This window comes from Drosophila hydei, unplaced genomic scaffold (assembly GCF_003285905.1).
Source record: "Drosophila hydei strain 15085-1641.00,03,60 unplaced genomic scaffold, DhydRS2 tig00000063-arrow-pilon, whole genome shotgun sequence".
Lineage (NCBI taxonomy): Eukaryota > Metazoa > Arthropoda > Insecta > Diptera > Drosophilidae > Drosophila > Drosophila hydei.
In genome coordinates, this window is record NW_022045657.1 from 10139328 (window position 1) to 10161078 (window position 21751).

The 21751-nt window shown below is 41.2% G+C and overlaps 1 protein-coding gene and 1 long non-coding RNA gene across 5 annotated transcripts; both read right to left on the minus strand.

Moving 5' to 3' along the window:
- Positions 1–381: 381 nt before the first annotated feature.
- LOC111602799 lies at positions 382–2540 on the minus strand. Its single transcript, XR_002751639.2, has 3 exons — positions 2526–2540; positions 456–2462; positions 382–396 (listed from the first exon to the last, which is right to left on the minus strand). It is a non-coding gene; the product is annotated as an uncharacterized LOC111602799 (long non-coding RNA).
- Positions 2541–3723: 1183 nt separating this feature from the next.
- On the minus strand, positions 3724–20798 carry LOC111602797 (diacylglycerol kinase theta). Of its 4 annotated transcripts, none has more exons than XM_023320085.2 (17): positions 20682–20798; positions 13852–13931; positions 13631–13733; positions 13193–13299; positions 13049–13133; positions 12773–12973; positions 10823–12337; positions 10156–10428; positions 9665–10091; positions 9284–9605; positions 8993–9222; positions 8764–8912; positions 8432–8701; positions 7366–7651; positions 7141–7297; positions 6965–7072; positions 3724–4099 (listed from the first exon to the last, which is right to left on the minus strand). In XM_023320085.2, exons 1-17 carry the CDS (start codon positions 20788–20790, stop codon positions 3929–3931), a joined length of 4593 nt encoding a protein of 1530 aa, XP_023175853.2. In that variant the 5' UTR covers positions 20791–20798; the 3' UTR covers positions 3724–3928. The 4 variants fall into 4 exon arrangements, with proteins under 4 accessions (XP_023175853.2, XP_023175856.1, XP_023175852.2 ...); XM_023320084.2 differs by lacking the exon at positions 3724–4099 and adding an exon at positions 4640–5581 and having other exon boundaries at positions 8522–8701; XM_023320088.2 differs by lacking the exon at positions 10823–12337.
- Between the last annotated feature and the right edge of the window lie 953 nt (positions 20799–21751).

The following is a 21751-nucleotide window of genomic DNA, read 5'->3' on the forward strand; positions in this document are numbered from 1 at the left end:
GTTTACTTCTAGAATAGTTCATATAAATAAGATAATGTAGGACTTTGCCAACTTCATAAAATAAAAGCTGTTGACATTGAATTAATATTATTTAAGAGCTCCAAAGGCTTTACAATTTCAGAATATTGTGTTATATTTTATTCGGAAAGTTCAGTTTCATATTTATTCATGTAGAAATATCAGATATCTAACACGATGAGTTCCTCTATAGATTGGTGATGTTATATGTCTGCGTTTACCAATAAATATTTATACGTATACGCTAATAAAAAGCGTATCAAATCGATTAATATGAATGTGGCCCTTCTTCGTTGAAATCGATATCTTCCAGAGTTTGTATCCAGATGAACGAGTTAACTTGTTTTTACATCGTGAATTAGTTCTAGTATTCTAATTCTGAAAAGTTTTTGAAGTATAGCTAGAGCTATAGTCATTAGATCTAGTAAATTACTTACCACCATCGGAAATAAATAAACACATAATATTGGAATTCTGTTATGTCAATTACATTTATTTTGCAGTTATTTTCATTTCATATCTGTTTTTTAATGCTGCACGAATTTTTCGTTCTGTCAAACGGATTTTGGATTTGGATATTCGCTTTTATTTTTGCATTACAACAGAATGTTCATTATAGACTTTAAAGCGATTCCCATTGTACATTATAAATTCCGTATTTGCATGCGTAGTCTGTTTAACAATTTCCGCAACGATTTTCATTTTGAATTTGAGTTGACAAATTTAGCTTTTATCTTTTATTTTTTGCTTTTGCTTTTGTTTTTGTTTTTTTAATATACATAACATACTTATTTCATTCAATTATATCCTCTGCCTGCAAAAAGATTAATTTAATATGGAGCAAAAAGTGTTGCAGTTTACTTTGGTTTTTAGAGAAAAATAGTTACTTGTACATTTATGTATGGATTTTGTTCTGTTTTGTTGTCTTGAGTTCATGAAACAATTTTATGGTTGGCTCTCAGATGTTGTTATTGGATTTATAATTTTGGTTTTGGTTTTTGGTTTTGGTTTTTTGTGTTTGGTTTTTTGTTTTTGCTTAAGATTAACACTACATCAATGTATGTACTATAATTAGTATTTTTAGTTGTTGTATGTTTTTGTTGGTTTTTTTTTAATTTTTAATTTTTTTTTTGATTTTTTTTTTATTTTTTCATTGTTGGTAATTATGTTTTGGATTTCTTTGAATAGCATATTATATAATTTTTTCATTTTTTTCTTACTTAGACTAAGTTTTTCAATACATAATAAAAGAAACAACTAAAATGTTGGAAAAAAAACTTCGTGTTGTTTTGTTTCAGTGTATTTGTGTATTAAATTAGGCAAGAAATCAAATCACCTGCGAGTTGCAATTTTTGTGCCAGTGGCTAATCGATTCGAGCTCGAGTCAAATGGCTTGTTTCGAACTCGAATAAGTTTGCGAATGGCCGCACGTGGCGCGTCCCAGTGGTCTATGCAATATGGGAAAGGTTAAGTCGAATTTTCCACCATAGCCAAATAATAGTAATTTAATTATAAAAGAAAATTACTCATTCCATTTTTTTGTTTTTATTTATATGTTTTTTTTGACGCGCATTAATTTTGTGTTTTTTATTTTTGGTTCCATTGCATAGACGACTGTCCCGGCGCCTAACGTGTGCGATCGCTAGGAAATTCACGGAAATCGGGTGTGCTCTGATTAACCCCAAGCACCGAGCCCCTTAACTGCAACTGGTCGAGGTGGTTTGCTGAACGCAAAAGTTGTGTAAATTTCCCTTTAGAAGTCGGCATGAACAAAATGCGTGCCTGTGTGTGTGTGTATTGGGATCCAAAACTGTTTGGAGGGAGACTGTTATGCGATTTCCGTGTTAGCATAACAGTAAATGCGATAAAAACGGTCTGTTTCTGTTGTGATGGATGTGGGTGTTGATATCTGTGTCTATATGTGTGTGTGGGAAAAGGCGACTGGAAATACTCTGCAAGGCATTCCATAGCATAGAGGAGCCGGTTATTCCCATTCCCAATCGCCTTCACGTCTGTAGTGTGTGGGGATGGGACACTTGTGCATGCGAATAACCGCGAGTGCAGACCATGCACATGCGCCCCATCCCCGACAGCGATAACGGTATTACAGCGAGTTGTGTGTGTCTTGTGTCTAACAGAAGAAGTAATGTAAAATTAGTTAATAAATTTTTAAAAATTGTTTTTTAAGCGTTTTGAAGTTGAAATTGTAGTGTCTCCAGTTGTTTTCTTCTTCTTTCTTTTCTTTTCTTTCTTTTCATTTATATTTCTTGATTTTTTTCTTTTTCTCTTTTCTGTTTTTCTGTAAGTGGGTTCAACATCCAAAAATGTTCAAATGCATGTGAAATACTTACGTGCCCCAAAAACTGACTGACTGACAGACTGACCAGCCAACAAAGGCGGCAGCCGGACAGAAATACATTGTTATCAGGCACATTGTTTTTCTTCTGTAAGAAAATGCATTCGTTTACATTGAATAATATTCGCACAACAGTGGAGAAAATTCATACCAATTGCACAATCCAGATTTATTTAACCCATTCTTAATGTTCATGCATTTCATTGTACGTACGTATGTCCATACATACATATGTATTAGTGACGTATGTATGTATGTCATATGGAATTTGTAGTACACATTTCTTCCGTTAGTTGTGTTTAGCCTAACGATTTTTTAAATATGCGATTTGTTTCGTCCCTAATTGTTTTTAATATACATGCTATGCAATTTGCAGCGATTTTGTTAAAAACAAGAGCTTCATACGTATTTTCTCGCATCTGTTGTAACATTTATAGTTTAGTTATTTTGGTTTTTATTTTTTTTTTGTTTGTTACTTTTCCGTGTACTTTGCGCCAGAGCGCTGGGCAGCACTGTTGCGCCCTCTAGCTGTCAGTGGAAGCAACAGTGCTGTAATTGCCAAATTCGTTAATTTTTGTTTTTGTTTTGGTTTCTTAGTTCTTTTCTTTTGTCAAAATTCATTATTTACTTTGCTTCATTTGTTTCCAACAAACAATTATTTAACAATTCAATTTTGTACTATTTTATGTTGCTATACTCTTTGCGCTGGTTTTGTTATGTTTTGTTTAGCTCTTTCTTCGTCTTATTAATGGTATCACTAATCTGTCGTTGATTTCTTTTATACATACATAGGAACGAAACGGTAAGGAACATAATTGAACTTGAATTTTTCTTACAACATTTGCCAGACTATTGCTGTGTGTGTGTGTTTGTGTGTGTGTGTATGTGTATGGAATAAAGATTTGAATATATCATCATATCGACAGTACGTATGCACACATACTTGCATGACACACTGTGTATGTCCTGTGCATATACATACATACATACACGCGATACTGAGTAGTTTATGCGTAAAATTGATGTGTGCAGTTGCGCCCAGCTGCAGCTATAGTATAGTAGTAGTTGTTGTTCTTGATCTTGTTGTTGTAGTTATAGCATTAAATAGTATTGATAGTTGTAGTTCTTGTTTGCTTGTTTGTTTGTTTTTTTTTTTGAAATATATTTTATATATGTAGTTACAGTGCTGGCCACGCTGCTCTTCAGTTACTTCCGCGAGCCACTGTTCAGGTTCGAGCTGTTTGAGTTTAACGTACTTATTGCAGACGTATGATGATATATGGCTATGACATAGACACCTTCTCTATACACATATACATATATAGGAATAGAAATACACGTACATACATATACATACATATAGTAAAAGAGTTAATTTTGATTAAAGTTGTTTGGTTTTTGTTTTTGATTTTTTAGTTCAATCTTCTGCTATGGTAATCGACAATGAGATTGTGGCTAAGTTGATGTGGCTGCTGTGGTGGTGTGGTTGTGTGTTGCATGGATGTGGTAAACGCTGCAATGAGCACGTTAAATCAGACGCTCGCTATACCATATTCAGAAGTCCGTGTTATTTGGGCCCGCATCTGCCTCGGCGGCATCGCCCACCTCACCCACGCTCGGTGGCAGCGCCAGCGACAGGTGTGGAGTTGCTGAGCCAGCGACGAGCATGGTTGGCTCCGTGTTGCGTCGTTTCATTTTAAGTTTATTCTTTTTTAACATGGTGGCCTAGGTAAGTGAGGCGATTAATTAATCGATTAATCAAGTTAATACGAGTTGTGTTTGCGTTTAAGGTTCATTTTAGATAATTCATTTTTGGCGTCCGGTGCATAGATTGATTAAATCGATTAAGAGCAGATTAAATGTATATTGTTGTTGTAGTTGTTGGTGTTACAGATGTCATACATTCATTTTTCATATAAAATTTTAGATTAATTTATGTTCAGTAATACAGAGAGATAGAGAAAAAGAGAGAAAGAGTATAAAAAGGAGAGTTAACATAAATGAAATTATGTTATTATTATTATTATTATTCTGGAATTATTTAGTTAGTTAGCTTTTAAACTTTTACATATTGAAAATCAAAGTATTAATGGGCATTAATTATTTAAAAAAATAAACCAATATTTTAAAATAATAGGAAATTGTTTAGCAAATGAAGCAAAATGCATGAAATTTGAATAAACTAAATTCCAGATGGTAAATCATTTGCATCTCTAGCAGTTTATAATTAACAAAATAGAAAACAAATAGTTTACATTTTTTTGCTCAGTGTATATATATTTGTGTCTGTGTGTGTGTGATGTGTGTGCAGATTAGTTGTAATAAGGCTCTGCACACTCTAAGCGCATTTCAAAAAGAGGCTAAAAGCATCAAAAAATAATTTAAAAATTGTAATCAAAGAATTAGACGTGTGTGCGATTCGGTGTGTGTGTGTGTGTGTGAGTGTGTGTGTTAACAGTTTACAGCTAATTCAAGTTTTTAAAAGCGGTGGTCTTTATATTATTGTTGCTCTTGGTCAGAGGGTGGTGGCTTATTATTTGGTGGTTCGGTTTTAAGTATTCTATAAAAAGAGTTTTCAGAGTTCGCATCAAAGTTTTTCTAATTGCTGCACCAGTTTATTCACAATGCCTTTGATAACCTCAGCTCGCACAAGTTTATAGATATTTCGATATTGGGTATATGTTTGGTTTGGTTGTTGTTCGTTTTTCTTATATATGTAGTCGGATGTAGTATTTAGTTATTTCTCCTATAGATCTGAGCTTTGCATTCTGTGGCTGGCAATATTAGCTTAGATTTGTAGCTTCTCCTGCCGTTACTGTTTCTATGTATGTTGTTTGGTATTTTGTCGGCCTATGGGAAAAAACAGGAGAACCAATATCGTACACCGGACACATATGCTGAGGCTATACTCTATGTGCTGCCAAAGTGTATCGAAGGCGGCACTGAAATATCCTTGTCACCATTCTCGGCTGCATGCTGCGGCTGTTGCTGCTGCTGCTGTTGTTGTTGCTGCTGCTGTTGCTGCTGCTGCTGTTGTTGTTGTAGCTGCTGCTGCTGTTGTTGCTGTTGCTGCTGTTGTAGCTGCGACTGTTGCGGCATGTTTTGCATGGCCGTGGTGCTGCCAGCCACCGAGAGGCTTAACACCGCCGGCGAGATATGCGGCTCCGTAAGTCGTCGTTTACTCTTCGTTTTCTTCAGCATGGTAGCCTGAATGTAGCATAAAACACACACAAGGGTCAAAGGCGACATATCTCAACAGCTCAACACATCAACAACGTACACACCCAAAGAAAAAAACATTTACAGTAACAAATTGGGTTGCCTCCTCAAAGGTAAACATAGAAAATGGCTTTTGCCAGATGCCATTCTTGGCTCTTCATAATTCTCAATTTATAGATCGCAAAAACTATAGAACATAGTCAGCTCTGTAGATAAAAACTTCATTTTTTTTATACTACACTGAAGACGACTCAATAAATATCTAAAAGATTCGATTTCTATTAGACGAACGATTTCAGCTCAATATGAATTCAATTTCTCGATATATTATACTTATTATATATATATTATATATATACATATATATATGTATATATATATGAATATATTTATGTTTTAATGATCTTATCATCTTGCACAATACATACAAAAGAGGGAGATTAGGGACTTCGTTATATTTTATATACATGGGTTCGGGTGGGGCTTGTGGGGACAGCATGTGCTCGAATATAATATATTTAGAATGTAGGTACGAGTAATATCGAATATAGACACGCACTAACAGTGACAGAGGTTGGCTTCTATTGCAATTGCCTTGCTATCAACAACAATTAGCTTGATTAATTAACTTGAACAAATTAAATTACAAAATACGTGTAACACAATTATTCAGTTGGGCCGTAATATTTGCATTTTGGGACGTAGGACGTGGCTGTTGGTTGGTTGATTGGTTGCATGCAAATAGTTTTTTTACATAAAACAAACACACACAGTTTCAATTCAATGATCAAATTATTTCTCACAAAGATCGATCTACTTTTAACATACAAATATTGCAACAAACAAATTCTTAAGCTATTTTCCTCACTTTGAAGATTTTCAACATGTAGATAACAGGAGATTAATGTGTTTGTCAAAAATACGAATCAATTTCTAGTTGGGGAGATACAAAGCCGAACTTCAATCATCATCAATCAATCGTCGTTTGGAACTACTGCTACTTATCGAATAATATATGGCAAAGTTTTTTTTGTTTTTCAAGTTCCATTCGTCTCTAATTTATAATAATGTTATTGTTCTCTTCTCATAGATGGTTTGTCGAGTATGATCTGTGGTTTCTGACTCATTAGGTGTACAATCAGTAGGTAACGTACGCAGAAATTGTAGAGAAACCATAAAAAGGAAAAGAATTGGAAAAGCGCGCAGTAACAAAGAGTTTGGTGCATATGTTTCGATTTCATCGTTCCCATATGATATTGTATATACAAAAGAAATAATAACGGAAAGCTGTCATGCAATAAGAACTGAATATTTTAAGCATGCATTTCCTAACTTATGTACAAATTCGTTTAATGCTCGTTTCGCACATACCTTGAGCGCGGACTTGAGGACCACCACGTCGCCAGGGCTTTGAATCCATGGCTCGCCATCCACCTGTACTGGCATGTCAGTGTTCAAGTGTATCTTGATGTGACCACCCTGGAAGACGGCAGGTAAATGGTTATGTTAATTACTGCTCGGGCCCACGGGACGTATGTGTGACTTACCTGTGCTATGCGCATGGCCGTGCGTATGCCCGACTGGATCTGTCCTAAGTGTACGACACCTGTCACTCCCACGACCTCCAGCATGCCATCGTAGTGATTGGGCGTGCTGAACTGATCATCCTTATCCGGACCCCAGGGGTTGGCGCCGCTGCCCCAGCTGTGAAGTTAATTGGAGCGATTAGCCCGAGGCCTTATGAATTTATCCTATTCCAGTTTCACACTCACCTCAATATATTTAATATGATGATGCCATCGACAGGTGGCAGATCTACAACCTTGCCATCGACCTCCAGGCGAAGCTCCTTCTGCAAATCCTTGACCGTTTTGCGTCCCACAATCTTCCGCAAGCCCATTTTCACATAGTAGCCCTTGTTGCGCAGCCGCGAATTGAACTGATTGGGATTCTCCTCGCGTGCATTGTGAAAATCCAGACACAGATCGGCATCGATGCCGATGCCAAAATAGTTGTTCATTACAAAGATCTGGGAGTTGTCCTCGTTTTGGGCGCCGCCTGACAATTGAGAGCATTCATTTAGTTCTGATTGTTCGATCCGTGAGGGACAAAACGCTAAACGCACACATTGACACATCACAACGAAAATTGAATTTACAAAACACGAGTTGGACATATGAATCGGTTTTACCGATGTGTTACGAGTTCGATTCCAGACGGCAGCCAGACTTGATATTTACATACTTTACCTGTCCTCCTTGAACGACTGGCAATCGTTAGGACTTCTAACTACAGCTAACACGGACGCATGCAGCTCTACTAAGAGCATAAATCGTATATACATTAAGACTACAGCATTTATCATCAGCTAACAACTTGGCGGCGAAGTCTACACGGATTTGGCTTATTTGTGGTGAGGTCGGGAAGCTTGGAATTACTTTCTAGGAACTTAAGCTCAATTCGAGTAGCTGCTCTAAGCTTGACTCTTCTCAATAAATGCATAAGATATTTTTGCAACTTGTTAGAAGGATTCAAAGGGAATCTCAATGACAAACAGTTGTTCGCTCCTGTCTTTCAGAGCCAGTTGCGAAAATATTTACAGCTAAAAGTTATATAAAAGCATGAACAGAACTGTTTGTATATATATAAATATATACTAAAGTTCGTGTTGATAATATTTAAGCAATATTTAAAAGCATATTTCAAATTACAACATGGAGTGAAGAGCTATTGCTTTTTTACAAGGAGATCGGCCTTGGGATCGGGGATGGGGCATTAGTTAAATTTAGACAGTGAAACGCATAGTAAACAATAAAAAATTTTGAAACATCAAATGACCTGATATATCACTCGATGTCAGAGCCGGTAATTGATGATGCTGATTTGTTTGTTGCGATAAATGTGCTTGGTGCGCCTTCTTCTTCTTACCAGTTGTTTGTGAGGGCGCCTTCATAGCCGGCTCTTCGGGCTTGTCTTCCGGATGGAAAACGACGGTCCAGCGATCCAATCTTATCTCCTCTGCCTCAATGACATCGCGCAGCATATTTAAAGGATCCTCGCCACCGGTGTAGCCGGAACCCCAACACAAAACGCGTGCCAGATCGTTGCCTGGCAAGAGTTTGACTTAGGCAACAGGAATCAGGTGGGGACAATGAAGGCTTGCTACTTACCTGTACCTAAAGGCACAATGGCGCACGGAGGACTTGAACATTCAGAGTCTTGGCCTACGTTATCCAAGCACTGCAGCACCCAGCCAATGGTGCCATCGCCGCCGCATACCAAGATCTTGTAGTTAGTGATTTGCCGGAAAACGTAGAGCCTGACGATGGTAGAGTAATAAAAGGAAGATGAGCACATCGCAACCTCCTACAAAGGTTTTAGATTTCAGTTGTCGCTTACCCTGGTAAGGGACCTCCGTTGTCCAAGTCAAAGACCTGATACGGATTAAGTAATTTTCGAAAGCTCGATATTAATTCCAGGCCCTGGCAGCCGCCGGATTTCACATTTACAAACACCAGCAGCGGCCTAACATCGGAGGGTACCATGCTGGGCTCAATGTTTGGCAATAGCAAGACCAATAGCTTTTTGTCCTCTATGATCGTTTCACGTAGGTTGTAGAAAGCGCGAACCTGATCGGAGAAGTACAAGAGTGATAAGGATCCATAACGATTTTACAGTTTCAAGACCTACCGCCTTTTGAGCATCCTCGAATGTTAGCACTACCGAGCCGTACTCATAGTAAATGGGTCCAATGCTGATGAATTTGTTCTCATCAGTCACATATTTGCTTAAAATTTGCTCATAGTTGCGCTGCGACAGTCCTGTGGGCAGATTGCCCACAAAGAGTGCAATATTTGGTCCATGGGGATCCTGTTTGTGCTGCATATAGAAACGCATCAGTTCCATTTGACGTATGGAGTCCTTTCCAAGATGCTTCATTATATCCCACGGACGTTCGTTCCACGAGAGTATGCGCTCGGTAACGCCGCGATCGAGCAAGACTTCCGAACATCTGAGGGCCGATTGGAGGTTAGGCAATTGTCATTTCTACTTCAACTGAGCTTCACATACCTGTAGTCCTGTATTTGGTTATCTTGTAGACCGAACTTATCGAGTGCGTCGCGTATCAAGTCCTTAATAACAGTTGTATTATCTACAGGAACATTGACATAAGGATCTTCCAGTGAGCATTGCAATTTGCCGGGATACACGCGCACATGTCCTCTGTCCCTGTCGTGAAACCTCAAGTACATGGCCGGTCGTTTGCCCTCCAGGTGTGTCAGATTCAACACGGGCGTCGGATCCTGCAGCGGTGCATCTTCCATGCCAGCGGCCGCATACAGGTCGGTCAGGTAAAACGCCTGCGGATCGCGTGTGATGTGAAAAGCTCGCAAGGCGGTGGTCAATAATTGTTCCAGCGTATATGTGCGCTGAACGATGATCGCACGGTACTGCTGGCGTCGGAATGAGTTGTTGCCATCAAACACCTTGATCATCTCTGTAAAGGGGCGATGCAGATGCTTATTCTTGAGCGCGTGGATGACTATATTTCCAACACTTACCTATATCCTTCTCTTCACGCTCCTTTTCCTTTTTCTCTCTATCCTTTTCCGACTTGTCGGACTTGTGTCCCGTGGACTCGGGTCGGTAGTGTGTGGAAGAGCCACCTGTGTTAGTGCCGCTGGCGCTAGCAGCAGCTGCACCTCCGCCACCACTGCTGCTGCCAGCACCGCCTTGTGCGTTCATGCCATGCGAGGACTCGGCCTTGCCCAGTGACTCCTCATCCTTGAAGCGGGGCGCATCGCCGCTGCTAAATTCCTCCGATATACTGCGTGCTAAACGAGGGCAGAGTTACAAACATGTTAGTGGCTATTTCGATCGGGCAGCGGACTCGGTGTTAGCTTGAGGTGATCATGCAATGTGCTATATCTGTGTCATGGTAGGGGTTAGTTGAGTGTGATCGATTCTGATGATTTGGCGAGATATGTAATGCGATGCGAAATGGTGCGATCGTGTGATGATTAGTAGAGTTAGTACTTAATTAAAGTAGGTTAAAAACAATCGGAAACTAAAACAGATTGTTAGCTCAATAACTAGAAACAAGAACCAAGAACCGAAATCAAACTTAAGCCAATCGAGCACTGAGTACTGAGAGTATACGGCAGTCGGTGGCAGTTGCTGTTAGAGAGAGATTACAAACGAGTACAAAGATAGCGGTACGCTAATCACCTCTGCGCTTCTGGTATCGCGGCTTTCGCCAGCCGGCAGACAGGCCGCGCACGCGCCGCAGTAAACGGCCAAGCACGTGACCCTGTCCGTCGGCGTCGCTGGCACGGGATCGGCTGCTGGCGCCGCCATCGCTGATATCGCCAGCAATGTCTTCGGCGCTTAGTCCGCCAATGCCGCCAACGCTATGCGGCCGATCGTCCAGATACAAATCCTCGTACTCTACATCATCGTAGCCATCGGCATCTGTATCGAGTGGCAAACGCGCCGCGGACAGCATGTGATAGTTGTCATCGTAGGGCTGATAGTTGCCGTCCTCATCCTGTATGGTTATCTCAATGTTTTGCGATAGCCTGTCCAGGCTGTAGTTGCTTTTAACGCCACCTTTGGGTGAGCGCTTGGAGCGTCGACGCTGGAACAGACCTCGGCCGTATTTCTTATTGCGGGCGATGCCCGGCTCCTGGAACGACTTGCTGCGACCCACAGGTGACAGCTGCAGGGCCGCAGAGGTCGGTGCGGGGGATGCCGAGGAGCAGTCGCTGGAATTGGGAGAGCTCACCGATCCGCCCTTGTGCTTGGGCGCATTGAGTATGGCCTTGGGCTTGGGCTTGGCTTTCAAGAGAGCTGCAGTCTTTGGGTTGCGGCCAGCGAGCACGCTTAAGGCATGTGCAGCTTCAGCCGTGGGCGGACCAGGGGCGGGGCCCTTACCCTTGGCTGCGGCTGTGGCAGTGGAACGCGCTTGAAGCTTGCGCTGTTCGGAGGTGTTAGAGGTGTTACTATTACTACTATTATAGCTAAGGTTGCTAATCAGATTCATGCTGGAGTCGAGGTCATCGGTGTTGGTTAGCTCGCCACCCGTATCTGACGTCTCGTAGCAGCTTTCGCGCGGCGCCGTCTCCAGTTCGACGTCGCCATGGTAATCCGTCTCGCTGACATCACGCGGCGATCGACGCGAGCAGCGCTTGCGCAACGAGACATCGCAGTGATCGTAGTCATCACTGAGGTCGCCGCCGCTAATATCACAGACTCCGCCATCCACATCATCGTCGTCGTCATCGTCCTGTTCGCTGTTTGAGGCGCCGCGCCGCCGACGTCGTCGAGCGTGGTTCAGCTTACGGAACAGACTCGTGTAGAGCAGATGCAATGAGGAGTTGGCAGACGGAGACTTTTGCAGTGCCCCAGTGGCCACATTGCTGGACGCGGTGGTCAGCTGCAAGGCGCTATCATGCTCCGTTGTGTTGCACTGCTGTTCATAATCATCCTCTTCGGCATCTGGCTCGTCCGGATCCTGATAGCCACCCGCTAGCGAGTTGCTCGTGTCGCCCACTGTCAATGAGGGCGTAGGTGACACACAGAGGGAGATGGAGCCACAGGATGTGGGCGTGGGCGGCGTTGAAAGTAAAAAATGTTGTTTCGATTGCTCAAGACGCTGTCTGTGAAGCTCGAGGAGCTCCTTGAGACACAAACCCGATGCACCAACTTCACCAGCCGCGGCCTCTGCACCGAGCTCCGGGCTGGCTGCCAAACCAAACCAAAAAAGAAACGTTTAAAATAACACAAGAAAAACTTAATAAATAAATAAATCGAAATGAGAAAGCAATCGACAAACAGACAGAGTGAACGAAATGAGGAAATAAACCGCAGCTGTACGAATATTTCAAACAAATAAAGAAGAAGAAGACGTAACAAGACGGAAACTGTTTGCGAGAGTGTTTCAAGGTGAGAAGAATAGGATGAGGCTTGAAAAGTTGAGATGATAATCCATGGATCTGAGAATACATTCAAATGTGCACAACATCGAGAGCTGATGCAGCTTATTGGGTGAGTTTGGGTGAGTTGGGTGAGCTGTTGGGCCGTTGGCAGCGGCAGCTAGGCCAGGTCAAATGGATCGCGCAGTTGGTGCGATCTAATCTTGGGTTCAGTTGCTAGAGATTAGGCCAGATTGGTACTTACGACAAGAATAGTCGCGTACGAGCGACGTCTTCGACTTGACTTGGACGCCTATGATCGCCTCAATTGGCACCTCTGTACGTGGTATCGACACTGAATGCGGAGGTAAGTAGATAGGTTGTAGTATACCAAAATTACATTCGGTTGACAGGTACATGCGACATCCAGCGTGTGTGGTCATGCCACACCATTCGCAGCGATAGCCTGAAAGCGAAAAATGAGTTAAAGACAGACGAGATATGTCGAGAACTCTTTTATGTTCCTCTGCTTGCAACTCACCTGTGAGGCATTCCGAAGACCAACAGGTTTTCTTGCAGTAAGCGCATTTGGACGTTGATGGAAGATTGCCCTCCCGCCAATGATGCTGTGAATCAAATTCGATGCTTAAGATCTGCCATAGATCTTCCACTATTTCATACTCACTTGATGCCTCACATTTAACAATTCCTTGCCTGGCACGTATGTTGCATTCTCCGTGCAATCGGGCACTGCAAAATCTTGGCACTCGGTATGCGCGAAATATTCGCAAACTGTGAATATGGTTAAATCATTTTGTTATACATATTTGAGCATGGAACTAGAATATTATTCGAAACAAATCTATATATATCATTATAAATAATGCATAAAATTATAATGCGACTTCAAGTAAATCACAATTGAACCTGGTTCAATGTATTTCCATAGCCTTTGAGGAAAATGAATGAAAAGTGCAAAAAGTTATAAATAAATTGAAGTCATGTTTGACATGTACAGGAATTGGTTATGAAATGCATTTTAAATTAACAGACAGCCCTCAAACCGGGACAGGAGTGGGCTCCCAACCATTTGGCTCGTCGGTCGATGTGAACGTTGGCTTACCTAAACAATGCACCGCTGGTGTTTCATCCAATCTCTTACGGCATACGGTGCAGAATTTTCTCTTGTGATGGGTTGGTTCCGACCAACAATGGGCGACGGGATTCTGTCCAACGAGATGACAGTTGTCAAGTTATTCAATGAAAGGCAGATATGTATATAGTATACACATATATATATATATATATATATATATATATATATATATATGATAGTGTACGCACCTTTATAATGCATGGCGCAATGCCGGAACAGGGCGTTACAACGCTGGTGACACATCGTTCATGTATAATAAAGTTGCAAACTGCAAAAGAGAGAAGCAGAACGGGAAAGTCATGAAAGTATCATTCAATTGTGAATAAAGGCAACGTTCTCTCTAACTATGTAATGTCAGTGCTTATCTAAATGAAACAGGCATATACATATATACTTGCATGTATGTGTGGTAGCCCCCTAATTGTAGTCCCTTATGTGAGCCAAATATGTGAGTAGCTATGCAGGCGTACCACATACAGTCAAAACTACTTTTAGCGAACGTCACTGAACTTAAAATTCATTATTGCTCGTTTACTTAAATGCAGCTGATTATAATTTAACTCGATAAGGACTTCAAGCATTTAGCTGGGCTAATGCGCTGTCCGGCCAAGGAAACTGTTCATTCATAGCGATTTCACTGTATGTGTATGTGTGGGTATGCACATTATATGCTTGGGCTTGTGGACAATGCCACGTCATCGTCCGCCACCCATTTCTCGCCATTCATGGCGTTGGCCCAGGCTGGGGCTCTTGAGTTCATGGGCACCATTTTCATTGAAGGCTTATGCACACAGACACAGAGGAATACACATACACACGTGCATGGACAAAAGCACTTGCATGCAGATGCACACTCACACGCGAGCTGAATCAAAATGGAAGCGAACGCTAAGTGGCTAACCGAAGGAAGAGAAGCAAAAGCTGCTGAGAGTACCACGGAAAACAATACTGTAGGGCAAACAAAGAGCTCTCTCCCTCTCCCTCTCTCTCTCTCTCTCTACTTGCACTCTCGGCGCTTGTGTTGGTGTCTGAATGGAAGTAGCAACAGCTCGCAGGCTGCGACCGAAGCTGCGCTGCCACCGTCTTGAGCAGTAAAACTGCACGAAAACATGCGCTGAGTGCAGCGCAGCTACACATACATACATATGTTTATGTGTGTCATGCACGCGTGTGTGTGGTCGTTTATGTATTTTTGGGTAGATCTGTGTGTGTGTGTGCGTAGCCCAACATAGAAATGAGAATTTTATTTTTAGCATTGCGTGAAATTTTTACACACTTTTTATACATGCGTATAGAAGTATATGTGTTTATGCACGTATCTAATTATATGCACACACAGGTAATTATGTATGTGCATAACAGCACATGAGAAGCTAAATGAATTCATAATTGAATACATATGTATGCATTTATCTACACACATCTGGGTACATTTATCTGTAGATATGCATTTGAGTTCATGTGCTTGTATGTACTTGGCTACGAGTCGAATTAGGCCGCTGACCTGACGCTGACGCCCTGACGTCATGAATGAACTCATGACTTCTTGTTGCTGTTGTTGTTGTCGCTTAGCTATGTATATAAATAAACGAGTACTCGAAGCGTTTACGGCGCATGTTGCATGTTCCAAGTGGATTATAAATTTTTGGCCAAACGTGAGGCTGGCACGAAATCAACTGCAGCCTCTCAATCGACGAGAGAGCGCGAGTGCCTGTGTGTGTGTGGGTGTTTATGAAACATAATATTATACATATTTTAAGTAAGCAGCAGCCATACATTTCCCATATCTATATAGTTTGAGTCAAGTGGAGCACGTGGTCCGAACTACATTAATGATGTAGGGCATTACGAGTGGAAGTTAACTATCTATACATATGTATGTATGTTCGTACATATATTATAAATACATGTATTTATAGCTATATTCATTTTGGTCTGCATTTTCCTTGGCATTATGTATACCGAAATGTTAACATACGTATGTGTATCTGTGTGTGTGTGTGTGTTTGCCAACAGAGAAGATAAGCGCGACGAGGACGCATGGGAAATTTTCTAATGTTATTCTTCGGTCTGGTTGGGAAATTCACGAAACTCAACACACTTTTACTTTTTCATCTTTTGCTTCTGCTTAGTAAGGGCGCGTTATCGTCATTGTTTGTGAGTAAATGTGTGTGTGTGTGTCTGTGTGTTCTTACTTTTAGAACAACAATAACAAAGAAAACCTAAAGCCAAATCGTCTAAAAGTACTCAAAGAAGTTGGCACCAAGTAAAATTCGAAGACGAAGCCCAAAAAATATATGTATGTGTGTGAGGTGGCAAAAAATGTTTGCAAAGCCAAAAGAGCACATACTCTATGTGTGTATCCATACTGATTGTGTGTGTGTGTGTGTGTGAGTTGTGGCAATTGAATGGGCACAAGTTGACATGCGTAGTACAATAGCAACAATTAAAACTGATATTTGCATAGAACATAGACATGAGCTATAGAAATTTGTTTTCGACAGGAAATCAATTTGGAATCTAACTTCCTGACAGCTAACTCTCTCATAAATAGATGAAACCATAATTAAATATAGAAATGATTGGATCAATGTGACGCATGAATAACATGTATAATGCGTATTCGATTCTAAATTTGTGGCCACTTGGCCCTGACCACGACCAACATGACGTATGCGCAACATTCGAACTCGACACTTTTTCATTGGAAATGTCAACTGACGCTTATACAAATATACCGTTATGTGAAGCGAATGCAACAAATTCCCATAATTTAATAGTTCATCAAATTGCATTTGCGTTCTATTTATAGTCCATCAGTCGAAATAGCATAATATTTTAGTTTACCATAAATGTAATTTGCTGAGCTCCAAATGAAATAAACTCAATTCAATTCAGGCAAATGCGCGCAGCTACAGAATTTGCTGTGCGAGCGTGTCACACACATACACACAAACACGCACAACACTTTGGAGCAAGTACGTAAGCACACACAAGGCAACAGTCAAGGATATATACCGCGAACGGCTATCAACGCGCGATGTCGACGCCGATGTTGACGTCGACATTGCCGCCAGCTGCGGCACTTGATAGAGATTGGATTTGCATACCCTGTGCGTAATTTATATTTTCGTGTTGGATTATCTTTCTGTGTGTTTCAAGCATTGCCATCACAGAAATCGACAAATTCTAGACAGCTCAAAATTATTTATTATTTAGGCAATATGACACTGCCATCTCATGTAAAAGAGGCGGACAAGAGTTTCTAGAGACCTTCAAACTAATTAGTACAGATTTCAAATTTGAAAAACTAATGAAAATCAAATCATTAGTTTATTTACAACGAAGTTACCCGTAATTGAATTTTGAAGTGAATTCGTTAATGGCGTTTATCGCTTTTCTCCGTCTTATAGATGATAATGATCCATGGCTATATATATTTATTGATGATTTGAATACCCGCTCTCTTAACGCAGAGTATCCCGCTGTCGGGTAGTAAGCTCCATGGAGCAGGAAAGTAGAGTCGAAAAACAAATGTATTGGATCAAAGTTTTTGCCTGGCATGCAACGTCGGCAATGCCACTTGAGGACTGCCTGCTCTGGCAACCACCAATCAGATGGTTCTGCCAGCCAAACTGACGACCCAATAGTTTACGAAAAGAAAACAAAACGCCAAAGAAAATCTGTTTTCATTTGTTTGTTATTTTCTATTGTTGTAGTTCTGTTGCTTTCGCTGTTGTTGTTGTAGTTGTTGGGTGTGGTTGTGTTGCTGTTGCTGCTGTGGCTATTGCTGCTTTGGCTTTTATATATCGTTATGAATGAACAGCTCCGACCATGTTGTGGGGAAGGTAATTAAACGGCATCAGGTCCGCACCTCTGTTTGCGCATATGGCACTCGGTTTTTTGGTTCCGCCGCATTCATGGCGGCCATTGATGACGCACTTTTAGCCCTTCATTGCTATCGGCTAAGAACGGAAGCAGGGGTAACAGCTGTGTCTGTGTATGCGTGTAGGTGTGTTAACAGGCCCAACACACAGACAAGGGCATGGCAGAGCAGCCGGCTTGTAACGAGCCCACACACTTTTTCACATTCAATTTGGTCCTTATGCTCACCTGCTGCTGCTGCTGCTGCTGCTGCTGCGTCTGTTGATGCAATTGCCAGTTGCTATCGCCCCCGCAACCCTTGAAAACCAATTGAAACGTTGCCTGCAGCTGTGCACATCCTGTATGTGGGTGTGTGTGTGTGTGCATAGCTGTATGTATGCAATTGTGAGTGCATCTCGACCTACTTTTAGGCGAGCAAGAGAGCGCAACCGCTGTTGTTTGGCAACTGTGTGGGCGAGTTACTGCTCGTTTATTCAGCCTCTCTTTCTGTTTCTATTTCTTTCACTGTCTGTTTAAAACTTTCTAGCTCTGTCTATCTGCTTTTAGCGCACCGCTGCCCGACCAGCATCCCTGCTACAATTCAAATTTTAATTCTAATCCCAATCCGATCTTTCTACCCACTCACAATTAAATGTTCAAACTCAATTAGTGCAGCGTGCAACGCCTTCGTACGCTTTCTAATGAGAGCAGCGCCTGGGGTTATGCTACACAAAAAGTTTGCTCTAAAAATACATTTAGAGCGAAAAGCCAAGATACAAACACAAATGGATTATTCACTGCATATGCCTAACAACAGATGTATATATATATTTGTTTGCATATGCACATACACACACATATATAGACTAACCCAACTCATTTATTGTTCTTGCTTCGGTCAACTCGCTGCATTGAGACTCAGATTATTATTTACGTATGTTAAGAACTTTGAATATAAATAAAAAGTTTATATATTAAAATATATTTGACCTGATGGGACTGAGCTTTGGTTTGCAATTTTGTATAAATTTGTGTAGAAAAATATGAAAGTTATGTTGAAGCTAGATGCAGGGCATCATGACCTACTAAACACTCTTGACTCTTGTTGCAAATTGACATGCGACAACTGTCATAGCAATAAGAACGTTTATAATTGCATTCGAAATATGCCAGTGGGCGTTTATTTTTAGCTGACACTGTCAAAAAGGTACGTATGTGTATACGTATGTGTGTGTGTGCGTGTTGGTATATTAAAATCTTGAATTGGTTGCGGTTACTTAAGCGGCCAATATTTATATATAATATATATGAACGGTTTTGCAGCTGCCAAAGTGAATTTGTTGGGAAATCTTTTGGTATACGAACAACAAGAACAAAACGAACGCTCTATGCAATAATTATAATAATAGCTAACACTGCTCAAATAAACAAATTAACGCACGCGGGGCCCAACGCGCTTCCAATTGGGAGAGGCAGCAGCGATGTGGCGATTGGCTTGTCCGGCCTGGCCCCAGTTTGATAGATTCTCGTGGCCAGCCGCAGCCCCAATAGACCCCAACAGCAATTGCCAATGGCCCCACGGTCGTTGCTGTGTCTGTGACGTCGTTGGCCCGGCTCACGTCATGACGCTGCCAGCTGCTGGTTGAACAATTTTTTTGTTTTTGGGAAAGTTCAAATGCGCACACTTTTCGCCACAAATAGAATAGTGAATGATGATGCTGCTGCGGCTGATGATGATGGCGATCATGATCATTAGCGTGCATCTCGGTCATGTGGGGAGCCTGCGGATGCAGCTTGTAAAAATCACACGATTTCGGTCCACAGCATGATGGCAATTTGAAAATGTATTAACAAAACTAGACAAATGTATTTTTATAGACTTTTTGGGCCACTTCTCACTGATTTTCGATTTGGTTTACTGCCCATTAAATTGAACTTGGCAGCTCGCAACTGACTAAAGGCCAGAAGTGATCTGTGATCAACAAACAAATCAAAACAATTTCGCAGAATTTGAATATTTCAGAAATCTTTACAATAGCTATAAATGTTTCTTATACATGAGAAAATATTATAAAACATATTTATTATAATTTGATATTCCTCTGTTTGTCTAATGTGTAAGACCTGCGAACACAAGTAAGGCTGCCCAGATTAGGAGCTAGTGAATGTTGGTATCCAAAAAGTGGGATACTCGTAAGAAAATCGATATGGAGTGTATCGATTATCGATTTTATTACAATTAGAAAGAACTATCAACTATTTGAAGCACATTGATTTGCGCGGACTTCCAAAAAATAGCAAGTCTCTGGGTCCTAAAGGTTCTGTAATCGGTGCATTTATACATATGAACAGACGAATCGATAAGCGGACAGCGCTAGATCGACTCAGCTCGTCGTCCTTTATGTACCTTATTGTTTCTGCTACGCTTCCTTCTGCCTGCTATTGACACTTTAATAAATTTTTGCTTGTTTTAAATAATCGATAACTATTCCCGTTTCAATGTAATCGATTAAAATATAGTCGAACTTCTGTTATTGACTTATATCTTCACTTTGAAGCTTGTTTGTTTGAACCCAAACGAACCGAAATTCTTGCAATTACAGCTGAGTTGTAAAAGAGTGACACGTGACATTTTTACTACGGAATTCAATGAAATATGTAAATCATGTGCAGCAAATCCGTTAAGCACACATAAGTTATTAAGCATGTTGAGTCAGTTGGCAAAAGCACGTGGCAAGCTGGGACAGGCGTACGCCTTTTTCCTATACATTCAACTGCGTCGAGTCTCATCTATTCTAAGAATCGATATTTTTATTGAATCGTGTTTAAATTCTCAGCTACTACTTTCTGCTGGTCAGGTGTGAAGCGGTGTGGGTAGAGGTGATGCGTGCTCTCGAGGCGATGTGGGTTCAATGACTGGCAATGGCATAGATACAAACTACGTAGGTTCAGAGTAGCTGCCTGACTTGTTGATCAATTTATTTCATTGTTGCTGATGAAAGTCTTTTCTTCTAATTTTGTACATCTTATCCTATATCCTATAAAGCAGCAACATAATTTTGACACTAAGTTCTTTCTACAACTATTATATCATAGGCAGCTCTTAGGGACTAAATTCAGGATGGTTTCCCAATGTTTTGGGGATCGTGCTTACCTTCGCAAATGTAGCCCTGCTGTATGAGGCCCCACAGTAAATCCGAGCAGTGGTGACAGTAAGTTGGCTTATGAAATGTCTTCTTCACAAACGAATGCCCATCCGCCATTTTGTTTTTGTCAGCTACTGCTTAAATTTACAGTTTGCAGGCGGTATTTGCTGACGCCTATTGAAAAATCGCGTGGGACCGTTTAAAGTTGTTGGCTTTGTTTTTATTGTTGTTGTTGCTGTTGTTGTTGTTGTTGTAAATGTTTGCTATGGTTGTTTCAGAATGGCACGAGACTTTGTGCTTTGTGCTACCTATTGTTGATGACTATTGTTGTTGTTGTCGTTGAGGCTTTTGTGCTTTGTTAATTTGGTGTTGCTGTTGCAGTTTTGTTGCTTGTTTGTTTGTTTATTTGTTTGTTGTTTTTCGTTAGATGGGCACTGCAGGCTGCATGTGCATCTGCGTTCCTTTAGAATAGTTTGGCTAGCCAATTAACTGTAGTAACTGGTGCGTACTAAGCCGCAGCCAGCTGAGGCAGTGGCAGAGTGCTTGGGCTTAATTTGAGCAGCGGCAGCTTCACTTGTGGTGGCGCCTCCAGCAATATGGGCGTACAAAAATAGGCGTGCTTTGAGAACGTCGTAACCTGTAACGCCAACTGCTGCTGCTGGACTGCTGTGACTGCTGCGGCTGCTGCTGCTGCGGCCCTTTGGTGTTTCGGTTGCTGTTGAGGTTCTTGTTGCTGTTGCTTTTGCTGTTGTTCGTGTGGCAGCGGCTCCGGCTCTGGCTTCGCCTTCTGCGGCTGCTGCTGCTGCTGAGGCTGACAAAAGCGATGACAAATGGACAACGACGACGGCGACAAAAATGACGACGACGGCTGCATTGTCATCCATTGATCAACTGGTTGTTGCTTTTATCCAGACATTTGTTTGCCGGAATTTGGCGCCTTCGCGCTCGCACCTTCTTAATGTTAGGCAACAACAGCTCTATTTTCCTTTAGTTTAATTAAGGTTAAGGTTCAGGTTCAGTTTCAGATTCAGTTTGAAGGCGAAGTTGTCATTTACATTTAATAATAGCTGTTGGTTTT